We start from the raw sequence: 12,331 nt of genomic DNA, 5'->3' as shown, positions 1-12,331 counted from the left end.
TGAAGCTTTCACATTAGACTACCCTAGTTAATATTGGAATTGTTGAAATCCCTCATTGTCACAACCCTATTAATGTTACACTTGCCTGAAACATTTGGGTTTGTACAAAATCTGAGAGACCCAAACAACAGCGTGACTTGGGTCATATTCACGGAATCGTACATTATTCTGATCCCTAGCACTGCCTATTATTTTAAGAATACACAACTTTCCTGCACAGGTGTTAGCCCTGGTCCTCTTAAGATATTCCTGTGTTCCCATGCTTGATACTGACTACATGCTGAAAGCACATAAAAAATCAGGCTGCACAAAAATTGCGTGTTGGCTTCATGATCATGTGTGAATTGCGCATCACTATCCCTGTGTTTGTTTTCAGTCCTTATACAGTTTTACCATGTCTCTCCTGAAGACTCAGAATAGCGGCAATAAATATTTTGAACCATTGTTGGATAAGCAGAATTAAATAAATAAATCAGCTAATTACAAGTAAAATATATAAGCTCTTATGACAACTTATCTGTGTTAAAACTGGTCATATTAATTGTTGAAATATGAGACTTTTAAGTCCACAATATGCAGCATTACATGATTATTATTTTTCAATTTATTCTGGAACAGGAGAATGAAGGTTGAATTAAGCATTTGTTGATATGAATCATTCCATTACTGTTTACCTTTTTCAGAAGTTAATTATGCTGTATTGTCCTATATAAAGTTGTAGAGATCTACAGAAAACGGCTGTTTGACCCATTGCGTTGGTGCCGGTCAAAAACAACCACCTAACTATTCCCTATTTACCACTCTGTAGCTTCATGCATTGCAAATGAACTGCATTTGCAGTTACCATATGGTGAAAGAAGCTGATTCAAGACTGCTGAAACTGGATTCACAAAGGAAGTGCACAAGCATTCTTAAGTTCCTTCGACTTACTATGCAAGTGGCCCTACCTAAAGAACAGCTTTGCTGGCTTATTTACAATGGTATTGTATTATCTTCTATATCAGATTTATCCCATTTAAACAAATATATTAACTAGACGAGAAATTATTTTTTTCATGCTACAATGTTCAATTACCACAATTTTCTGCCAGGATTTTTTGTCTTGTATTTAGCTGAATTATCTAAAGGTTGGTTTTCTGAGTTTTTGGGCTGATGGGGAGTCTTGTCCATTCACTATACATGTTTGGATTGTAGGAATACAATTACAGAAATTTCTGTGATACACAATTTAGAACTAAGGCCTTTTCATGGCAACACCTGATCTAATAATTAACACTCAATATTATAAGAATAAAAATATTCATTGGCATTTCCTTTGAACAGTATGAATAACTCGTTGTCAGCACATTATTCTTATGGGCTGGATGATGATTTTGATCCAAGCAGAATGTAGAAATTGTAGGGGAAAAGTGAGAAAATAAATATAAAAGGCAAAGAGGTTATTTGTATGATAAAAGATTAATAGATAGGACAAAATAAACCTCAGTCAATTACGAACACGGGAGGAGTATACAAATAGTCGAAGGTTTTGTAGAGATTCTTAAGAAGAAAAATAGGAATCTTCTTGTGGAGATATTAAATGAGTACTTTGTATATGTCTTCATTAAAGATGAGAATTCTACCATATCCAGTAAAAGAAGAATGGGTACATATTGGATTGATTAGAAGTGGTTAAAGTGGAGGTACATAAAAGATTGAGAGTGCTCACACAAGTTTGAATGAATGCATTCTTGGTTGAGGGAAGTGAGGGTGCAAGTAGCAGAGAGTTTGGCTGTACTTTTTCAATCCTACTTAGGTATGAGAATGAGGATTGGAAGGTCACAAATGCTATGAATGGATGTTTAAAAAATAGAATTGAAATTGGTAAGTACAGGCCAGTTGGCTTAATGTGGGTAGCAGGGAAACGTCTGGATAAAAGTAGTTGATTCTCTGAAGAATTAATGTTATAAATTATAGCTAACATGGATTTGTTAAAGGTGAATCGTAAGTGATAAACTTGATGAGTTGTGTGATTTAATAATGGGGAGGGTTAATGAAGGTACTGCAGTTGTTGTTGTGAACACAAACTTTAAAAAAGGTTTTGAAGAAATGCGACATAAAGACTTGTTGGCAAAATTGAAACCTGGGTGAACCCAAAGTTGTTGAGAGATAGAGAACAGAGTAGTGGAGACCAGTGTTTTTCTGACAGGATAGTGACTCCAGGAGACAGGTATTGAGACCTTTGCTCTTTTCTGTGTAAATTATTCACCAGTATTGACAGTGATGTAGATACAGTTGTTCATGTTAACCACGACTGGGTTGCTGTCATGATTGATACATGTTGGTGAGATAGGCTTGTAAGCAATTATATAACTTGACAAAGCACAGAGAGCAGAGAGGTTTGTTACTAATTTCCTGTCACTGGTAACTTTCTTTTAGCTCACTCCCTGTATCAGATATCATTGTAAGAGGATTTTACAAAAGATGGATCCTCAATCACTAATGTACATTTTAAATCAGGGATGTTTGACATTGATAAGCATTCCTTGTTACCATTTCATTATTAGTTATTGTCTCCATCTGCTAGACATGAGACATTATATTTTAATGGAATTCACTCTTTCTCGTGAAAGTTTGTGTCACTAGAATTCTTTAAGAATTGACTAAATTTTAGATGCTGTTGCTGAATCTGTCCATTAGTTGGCAAAATGGAGCACTTTTGAAAGTTCTTCACCTTTCACTGTGTTCATCATTTTGATACAGGCAAGTAAATAGCAGGAATGAATACTTCTCCTTTTTAGTTTGGTTTCATATTTAAAAAAAAAAATTGTTTATCAGTTTTACAGGCTTTTTGCAACGTCAAGTCCCACCATGCCATTATCCTTGAGACCATTTTGATTTCAAAGTGGCTGTCACAGCTACTGAGTCGTGAACTCAATACCTGTAATGACTGGTTGTCGTTATTGTCTTTCTCCATAGTTTTCAAATCAATGATTCAAAAATATTGTCTGTGAACTTAAGAGAATCATGTCCTTTTAACATTTCAGGAGCACAATTTTATTAATTTTAGTTTATCTCTGTTACTTATGTAACAGGGATAATCTGAGATTCAAAGTACTCTTTATTTACAGTCACCTGCAAATGGAATTTATATTTTTCAGAAGACAGAACAATAAAATGCAGTTAAACAAAGTTTCTTCTGACTTTACTATGTAAACTTCAAATGTTTTTAAATGTATTGTACAATTATTGGTTTGAAATGCATTAACATGCTTCTGTGTGTTTTTAGGTACAACTTACATTTATACCATCTGTAGACATTTGATGGTTTTAACACTTTATACCAAGGTAAATTAACAAGGATATTAAATTTAATCTTCTGTAGCACTTAGTGTGCTTTTTAGTTTTTACTCTAAATAGGCCCAGTTTCACCCAGGATATGCCTCTGCGGTAGGTTTAGTCTTTTCAATAAATGACAAAATATCTATTACTCAGTGTGTATCTTTTGCAAAACAACTTGTATTTATATAGAGCCTTCACATAGTAAAATATTGTAAGATAGTGTTATCAAACAGAATTTCACACCTATTCCCTCTATCCTGAGTTTTTAATACTTTTTCACTATTTGAACATGTCTGTTGATAATTCAGCCTTCTCTCCACTTGTAAGCATTTGCTTCTGTCTGACAGATGTTAAATGTTCTTTTTCCATCATTTTCTGTAGAAAGATCAAATTTGCATTTAAAAAGCACCGATCATGATCTTAGAACATCTAAGGTGCTTAGCAGTTAAGTACTTTTGGAAATATAGTTATTGTTATCATGGATAATCTGTTGCTTGAAAGATAATTATTGGCCAGAGCACCGGAGAATCTCCCCTTCTTCCAATACTGTTATGGGCTTGTTTACACCCACTTGAGTGGATAGACAAAGCCTCGGTTTTATCCAGTTCTTTAGTTATCCTTGGTGATTATTTTTGACTTTTTTTATCTATGGGTGGCGCCTATGCTGGCATTAATCTGGTCCAGATGTTAGCCCTCTAGCCAGCTGACCGAAGGAGCAGTTATGGGTTTTACAAAAATGGGAGGTGGCATTTAGGAACTTGGAGATGAGAGAATAGGAGAAGGGGTTTCAGTGAGTCGGAGAATGACCATTGGCATAATTTTAAAGATGTTAAAGATCAGTTTGGAGACATGGAGGGGAATATTTTGCAGAAGAATGGTGGACACTCTCAGCATCAATGAAGGGAAAAGTACAGGGATTATAATTTCATCTTCACCACATTAACCATAATTCAGTGGAGTGGAGCCTCCCTGTTTCCTATTACAGAGTCTGCAAAATTTGTGTTGGAATGGTTGTAATCCAGGGTGTACCTGGAAGCCAACTGTAAACCACGTCAAACTTTAAATATAACATTCTCAATGCATGGAGGAGTTTTGAAGAGACATCATATCAGGAGGAAAGAGATAACAGTGTGGAGCTGGAGGAACACAGCAGTTCAGGCAGCATCAGAGGAGCAAGAAAGTTGACGTTTCTGGTGGGGATCCTTCTTCACAAGACCCGAAATGTCAACTTTCCTTCTCCTCTGATGCTGCCTGGACTGCTGTGTTCCTCCAGCTCCATGCTGTGTTATCTCTAACTCCAACATTGGCAGTTCTTGCTATCTCCAATGTCAGGAGGAAGATACAGAATGAAATAAAGGATAGTGCTAGATACTCCATTGAATCCTTGATACATAGAAAAGGTGTGGAATTTTTGAAGGAAAAAGTACCAGGAGAGGGAGCTGAAACACAAGCAGTTTTAAAGGTAGATTTTCACTGAATCATTCTCCATGGCCTTTAGTTTGTGTGGAATACTGTAAAGATGTCTTCCTTTTTCTGAGGCTTTATTAATCTTTCTATTTCATCTATATTTTAAATGACTTTTTTTGACCAGTCAAATTGCATCAGGAACACAGCACTTTACATTTACCTTTAAAATAAGAAAATGTTAGCTCTAGGCTACCTTCTGAAAATATTTTGAGGGGGTGTCATCTGGTCCATAACATTACATTTTGGTAAGACAAACCAGGGCAGGATTTATGCAGTAAATGGTAGGGCCCTGGGAATGTTGTTAAATAGGGAGATCCAGGGGTGCAGGTACATCGTTCCTTGAAAGTGGTGTCACAGGTAGACAGGATGGTGAAGAAGGTATTTGGCATCCTTGCCTTCAACAGAGCATTGAATACAGGAGTTGGGACGTCATGTTATGGCTGTACAAGACAATGGTAAGGCCACGTTTGGAGTACTGCATACAATTCTGGTTGCCCTGCTATAGGAAGGATGTTATTAAATTGGAAAGGGTGCAAAAAAGACTTACAAGGCTGTTACCAAGACTAGAGGGTTTGAGTTATAAAGCGAGGCAGGATAGGCTGGGACTTATTTCCCTGGAGTGTAGGAGGCTGAGGGCTGACCTGATAGAGGTTTATAAAACCATGAGGGGCATAGATAAGATGAATAGCCAAGGTCTTTTCCCCAGGTAGGGCAGCCCAAAACTAGAGTGCATAGGTTTACGGTGAGAGGGGAAAGATTTAAAAGGGACCTAAGGGGCAACTTTTTCACACAGAGGGTGGTATGTATATGGAACAATTTGCCAGGCGAAGTGGTTGAGACACGTACAGTTACAACATTTAAAAGACATTTGGAAAGGCACGTGGATAGGAAAGGTTTAGATGGATATAGGCCAAATGCAGGCAAATGGGATTAGTTCAGTTTAAGAAACCTGGTTGGCATGGACAGGGTTGAGCTGATGGGTCTGATCCCACGCTATGTGACTCTATGAATGTAATAGTTACTTTAAATATCTCTGAAGTTTGACAATATTAAATAATTATTTTGCTCTTGATCAGGCATTTGAATTTCTACTATGGGCCAGCATCTGCATGGAAACATCTATTCCACTTTCAACAGTTCGTTATCTAAGATGGAGAACAACTCTTTATACTGCTGTGTGTCAGTGTTATTATGACTGTGCGTCCGACCTGACTGCAGAGGTATAGTATTTTGTTAACATTACTACAAACTCTATCTCTTGTATTCTTGTTGTAAAACTCAATTTTCTTTTTTGCCGTATAGTGCCTATAATATGTTCTTTGAAAATTACAGTAGGCTAAATTTCATCAAAAAATTGGCTTAGTGTCAATTTCAGGGACTTTCCTAGAGGATTTCTTTCCTTGAGCTCTAGGAAGTTATCTCCTACAATTTTCTGCAGCTTACCTTATTGTGTATACAGAATGCCTTTTCAGGTTTTTCTGTTGATATCAAGGATCTCACTTTATCTGACCCTGCCATATTTTTGCCACTGAGTTGTCGTTGCCCATTGAAATAACTCTGCAAGCCACCCTTTATTTACATGTTAATACTACATGGCACTGATCCAGCTGGGTCAGAGCAGGCTCCTAGAGTGAACAGAACCCCTGACACTCCTGTTGATATCTGACATCCAGGGCACCCTGATCGGACCAGTTTAACAACCTCAATCAGGGAACTCATATTCTATATGCTCCATGTGGCTGACTTCATTCCAATCATTAAACCCATGTCATTCAGGGGTTGTGAATATTCGACCTAATAAATATTTCAAGGCTGTGTTGGTAGGAACATTATCTCAATAATTGTTTTTCACAATGGTTATAATGTTCTTGAAAACGTGCAGTTTTTCTTCTTTTGATTAATTTTCTAGCTGCACTTAGCACTTGATCTTTTTTGGAATGTTTCTTACAGTTTCAGAGTTTACAAAGTCAAAAATCACATGACACCAGGTTATAGCCCAACAGGTTTATTTGAAATCACACGCTTTCGGAGCACAGCCTCTTCGTCAGGTGCAGTGAGAGGAGAGCACACAGACACAGAGTTTATAGGCAGAGACTTGAAGGGCAGAGAGATCATACAACAGCTGTGAGTGGAGTGAACAAAACTAAAATGGCTGACTGACTGCCTCCTATTGAATCTTTAATCATTCATACATTCCTGCATTCTAGAAATTGCAGAAGCAGGGTATGGAGAACTCTGTTAGAAAGGATGTGCAAGTTTCAATTGATTAAGATGCAAATTCCAGAATCTGTTTCAAGTCACTGTCCTGAGATAATTAAAGGTTTCATCTGTGTCTGCCTAACTTTCCAAACTTCAAACTGGCAGAGCAATAGGAATATACAAAAGGTGACATCTCAGGTCAGACACTGAATTGTAGGTGTGAGGCCTTGTCCAGAATTTGTCTCAGAGTTTCAACATGGAATCAGGCTGGCTTAATTCCAAAAGCAGGACTTTATAAAATGCCACACAGACTGACTGTGACTACAAATTGTGTGTTTCTTGGCACCTCCACATCAAAGTTTGCAAAGGGCAGAATGATTTCCTTCTGCACCATAGCAATTCCATAATTCTGCTTGCCTAAATTCTTGCTTTCCTACTCTTGTTCTTGACTTTAACTATGTTAAATAGAATTGAAATTGAAAGGTCACTGGTTTCCACTTATTTACTTGCATCTGAGCTGGTTATTGCAGACTACTAAACTCTTAGCATGTACTCACAGTTTTGTCTTTACATATTTTATTAAGAAGCATTTGTTGTTTGCTCTGAATGTAGTTTGGAGTTCAGCCACTCCCTCCTGGTTATCCAGTTCTTCTCTTTACCTATCTACATTGCAACATTGCTATTGTGAGGTATTGAAGTGCACCCTTTCAGTGTATGGAAAAGGGATTGATTTTAGAGTTTACTTGGAAAGAGGGCTGTGCAAGACTGTATGAAATACTCACCTGTCTATCATACAGTGAATTCAGCCCCATTCTTTCAGGTCTTTGTAACTGTATCCTGTCATTCCTGGTAATCACTGTGATATATTTTCATTAATAGGCAGCCTAAACTGAGTATTGTTGTAGAATTATATAATTACTTGTTAAATTTACTCTGATACAGATCCAATGTAAAAAATGAATTTCAAAGTAGAAAGTTAATTCAAGTCAATTTTAAATTAGAAAAGTAAAGAGTAATGGTGTGCATCTGACAATATTGTAAATATTTTAGTAATCGAATCTAAATTAGCATGCAGATTGATTATAATGTAAAACATTTATGGAAAGTTAAGATTGTACATATTTCATTGTCTTCTTATATTTCAATATTGTTTCTGTTATTTTTAAAATAGGTGTTTGCTCGTCGTGCTTTGGGCAAGATCAGTGAATTAAGCCAATTGGAAACCATGAATCCGTCTCCTCAAACTCCTGAAGTTGGAAAAGCCTTTAGAGAGGCCACTGTCAAGGTAGCAGAAGCATAAAGATCGAATAATACCAAGTCAGTATTCACTTCTAATTGACCAGTGCATTTACTTGAAGTGGTTTTGTTTCCTTTAGGTATCAGTAATGATATTTAAAAGAGCAGTATTTGAAGGTAGAAGAAAGCCAAAAGGAATTTTGCGGCCTATGCAAAGAACTAATTACAAAGAGTCTCAAAATGTGAGTCATGATTTATTTATTGTTGTAAAGGGGAAGTCGAGGTCCTCTTATAATTAAAATCAAAACACAAGCCCCCAATCTATTACGGCGGGAGTAGAGGTCCCCTTCTAATAATTAAACCCGAAACACCCAGAGAAGCTCACCTCACCTAACCTGTTAAGGAGTGGTTAAATGAAAGAAAAACCCTGATATTCACTTCATAAGCACCAAGTAACAATTTATTTATTTTAATTCTAACAGTGAACAAATTAACGGAACTACTAACAAACCGAACAATTCTCCCCCAACTACTAACTATTCTCTAAGTGAACAAAATTCTACTGGTATGCTCTTCCAATAAACACAAGTCCCACTTATGTAAATCTAAGGAAAAAAAAAACTAAATTAAAACTTAGACTCTCAAAGTCCATACAGGGTGTGTCTTCTAGAATGTTCTATCTTCTCTGCTGTCTCTCCAGCCATAAACGCCTTACTTCCACTGATCCTTCTGTCAGAGATGTTTTCTCTGTGAATTTTTCTGAGGACTTTTAGCTAGAAGTGCTGTGGTACCTTTTATGGATAGATGGTGCTTTCTCAGAGAGCTTAGAGGTTTCTTTGTCAACTAGATGTTTAATCCTCAGATGTTGGTTTGCTCACACCCTGATTATATACCTTGGATGACATATCAATTTTCTTGCAATAGCATTGGTCCAAGGTTGTCAAAACCATTGGATTTAAATTCAGAGTTAGTAGGAACTGCCGATGCTGGAGAATCTGAGATAACAAGGTGTAGAGCTGGATGAACACAGCAGGCCAAGCAGCATCAGAGGAGCAGGAAAGCTGACGTTTCGCGCCTAGACCCTTCTTCAGAAATGGGGGAGGGGAAGGGGATTCTGAAATAAATAGGGAGAGAGGGAGAGGCGGATAGAAGATGGATAGAGGAGAAGATAGATGGAGAGGAGACAGACAGGTCAAAGAGGCGGGGATGGAACCAGTAAAGGTGAATGTAGGTGGGGAGTTAGGGAGAGGACAGGTCGGTCCAGGGAGGATGGACAGGTCAAGGAGGCGGGATGAGGTTAGTGGGGCTTGAGGTGGGAGGAATGGTTAGGGAGGTGGGGACGAGCTGGGCTGGTTTTGGGATGCGGTCGGGGGAGGGGAGATATTGAAGCTTGTGAAGTCCACATTGATACCCTTGGGCTGCAGGGTTCCCAAGCGATATATGAGATGTTGTTCCTGCAGCTTTCGGGTGGCATCCACTCCACCTATCTTCTCCTTTATCCATCTTCTGTCCGCCTCCCCCTCTCTCCCTATTTATTTCAGAATCCCCTTCCCCTCCCTCATTTCTGAAGGAGGGTCTCGAACCGAAACGTCAGCTTTCCTGCTCCTCTGATGCTGCTTCGCCTGCTGTATTCATCCAGCTCTACACTTTGTTATCTCAGATTCTCCAGCATCGGCAGTTCCTACTATCTCTGTAACAATTTTAACCCCACTGCGAAGCCTCTTCTAAGGATGCCTACCTTAAAGAAGTTACCCTCCTCCCTCCGGAAAAACCTCAGTGTATCCCTCTCCCACTGCAACCCTCTTGTAATCTCTTCGGCCCTGAAACTGCTCAACCATGTCCGAACGCAAACCAGGTGCTACAGCCACGTTGCTTTTCTGAGTACCTGCCTACGGAACCGGATCATCCCCAACGGACTACAGTCTACATTTATGCCTTCCCAATTTGGCCCCAACCGCGACGAGCGCTACATTCAGAACATTGATATCCTACAGAAGCGTTTCTCCCTGTGACTCCTAAAATACACACTCACTGCAATGCGCCGGCATCTCCAGATACTACAATTAAGCCTACCCCAGCTGAGAGCCTCCCTCTCCCAGACCTCTCCTGTTTTTTATTCTTCGTAAGATCCACAACCTGAACTCACAATTCTACTCGGCTTTATTGGACACTAAAAACCGAAAGTACTTTAAACTTACTGGTGCCTGCCACCCTACCCAGGACCTTCCCCACCACGTGCCTGCTGGCATTGGCTATGTGGCCACCTTCGGAGCACCAACGGTTTCCATGGATGACATCACATCCGCCGCCGCCCGGTATGCCACTTCCGGTACAGCCAACGCCATCAACACTGCTGCTGATGCCGCCGCCTCCGTTTCCGAGGCCGACAGCACAGACATTGAGGACGCCGCTGCCACCAACATCCAAGATTTACTGGCCTATGTCGCTCCGCCCACTGCCGACGTCGCTCCGCCCACCACCTCCACAGCCAGCAGCTCCAGAGGAGACTGTAGCACCCAGCCCTGATGGGTCTTCACCATCCCCCCAGACCTCCCCCTTACTGAGGACGAAAGGTCAGTCCTCAGTAAAGGGCTCACCTTTGTCTCCCTCCACCCAAACATCGACGAATACAACTCACGTTTGGACATTGAACAGTTTTTCCGCCGCCTCCGCTTCTGCGCTTACTTCTTTAACCGTGAACCTAACCCTCCCCCTACTGACCCCCTTCTCCCGCCTCCAACACACCCCCTCCTCCTGGACACCACCCCAAGGCCTCCTACCCTTCCTCGACCTCTTCATCTCTAACTGCCGTTGAGACATCAATCGCCTCAACCTCTCCACCCCTCTCACCCACTCCAACCTCTCCCCCACAGAACGTGCAGCCCTCCGCTCCAATCCCAACCTCACCATAAAGCCCGCAGACAAGAGAGGCGCAGTTGTAGTATGGCGCACTGACATCCACATCGCCAAGGCCAGATGCCAGCTCTCTGACACCTCCTCCTACCGCCCCCTTGATCATGACCCCACCCCTGACTACCAAACCATCATCTCCCAAACCATCCACAACCTCATCACTTCAGGTGACCTCCCACCCACAGCCACTAACCTCATCGTTCCCCAACCCCGCACCGCCCCCTTCTATCTCCTTCCCAAAATCCACAAACCTGAATGCCCTGGTCGACCCATTGTTTCCGCCTGCTCCTGCCCCACTGAACTTATCTCCACCTATCTCGACTCCATTTTCTCCCCCTTGGTCCAGGAACTCCCTACCTACGTCTGTGACACCACCCATGCCCTCCACCACCTCCAAAACTTCCAATTCCCTGGTCCCCAACACCTCATCTTTACCATGGACGTCCAGCCCCTATACACCTGCATTGCCCATGCAGATGGCCTAAAGGCCCTCCGCTTCTTCCTGTCCCGCAGGCCCGACCAGTCCCCCTCCACTGACACCCTCATCCGCTTAGCCGAACTCATCCTCACCCTCAACAACTTCTCTTTCAATTCCTCCCACTTCCTACAGACAAAGGGGGTGGCCATGGGTACCCGCATGGGTCCAAGCTATGCCTGCCTCTTTGTGGAACAATCCCTCTTCCAAAGCTACACTGGCCCTATCCCCCACCTCTTCCTCCGTTACGTCGATGACTGTATCGGCGCCGCCTCATACTCCCACGAGGAGCTCGAACAGTTCATCCACTTCACTAACACCTTCCACCCCAACCTTAAGTTCACCTGGACTATCTCTGTTACCTCTCTCTCCTTCCTGGACCTCTCTGTCTCCATCTCTGGCATCCACCTGGAAACCGATATCCATTTCAAGCCTACCGACTCCCACAGCTACCTAGAATACACCTCCTCTCACCCACCTTCCTGCAAAAAGGCCATCCCCTATTCCCAATTCCTTCGCCACCGCTGCATCTGCTCCCGAGATGAGGCATTCCAGTCCCGGACATCCCAGATGTCCTCGTTTTTCAAGGACTGCAACTACCCCTCCACAGTGGTCGAAAATGCCCTCGACCGTGTCTTTTGCATTTCCGGCAACTCATCCCTCACACCCCCTACCCACAATAACAACGAAAACAGAATCCCCCTTGTCCTCACGTACCAC

The 12,331-nt window shown here is 41.3% G+C and overlaps 1 protein-coding gene across 1 annotated transcript in view; it reads left to right on the top strand.

Moving 5' to 3' along the window:
• Positions 1-847: 847 nt before the first annotated feature.
• Positions 848-12,331, top strand: part of LOC109934893 (cilia- and flagella-associated protein 54-like) — a 172,017-nt gene continuing 160,533 nt past the window's right edge. The window contains exons 1-6 of the mRNA XM_048610553.1: positions 848-980; positions 3,269-3,327; positions 5,865-6,008; positions 8,159-8,272; positions 8,364-8,465; positions 10,444-10,686. Of these exons, the coding sequence (XP_048466510.1) occupies positions 848-980; positions 3,269-3,327; positions 5,865-6,008; positions 8,159-8,272; positions 8,364-8,465; positions 10,444-10,686 (795 nt within the window). The remainder of the gene's footprint in view (positions 981-3,268; positions 3,328-5,864; positions 6,009-8,158; positions 8,273-8,363; positions 8,466-10,443; positions 10,687-12,331) is intronic.

Source organism: Rhincodon typus, chromosome 22 (genome assembly GCF_021869965.1).
Source record: "Rhincodon typus isolate 14 chromosome 22, sRhiTyp1.1, whole genome shotgun sequence".
NCBI lineage: Eukaryota > Metazoa > Chordata > Chondrichthyes > Orectolobiformes > Rhincodontidae > Rhincodon > Rhincodon typus.
Note: the sequence above shows the minus strand (reverse complement) of the source record. Positions and strands in the feature narration are given on the sequence as shown.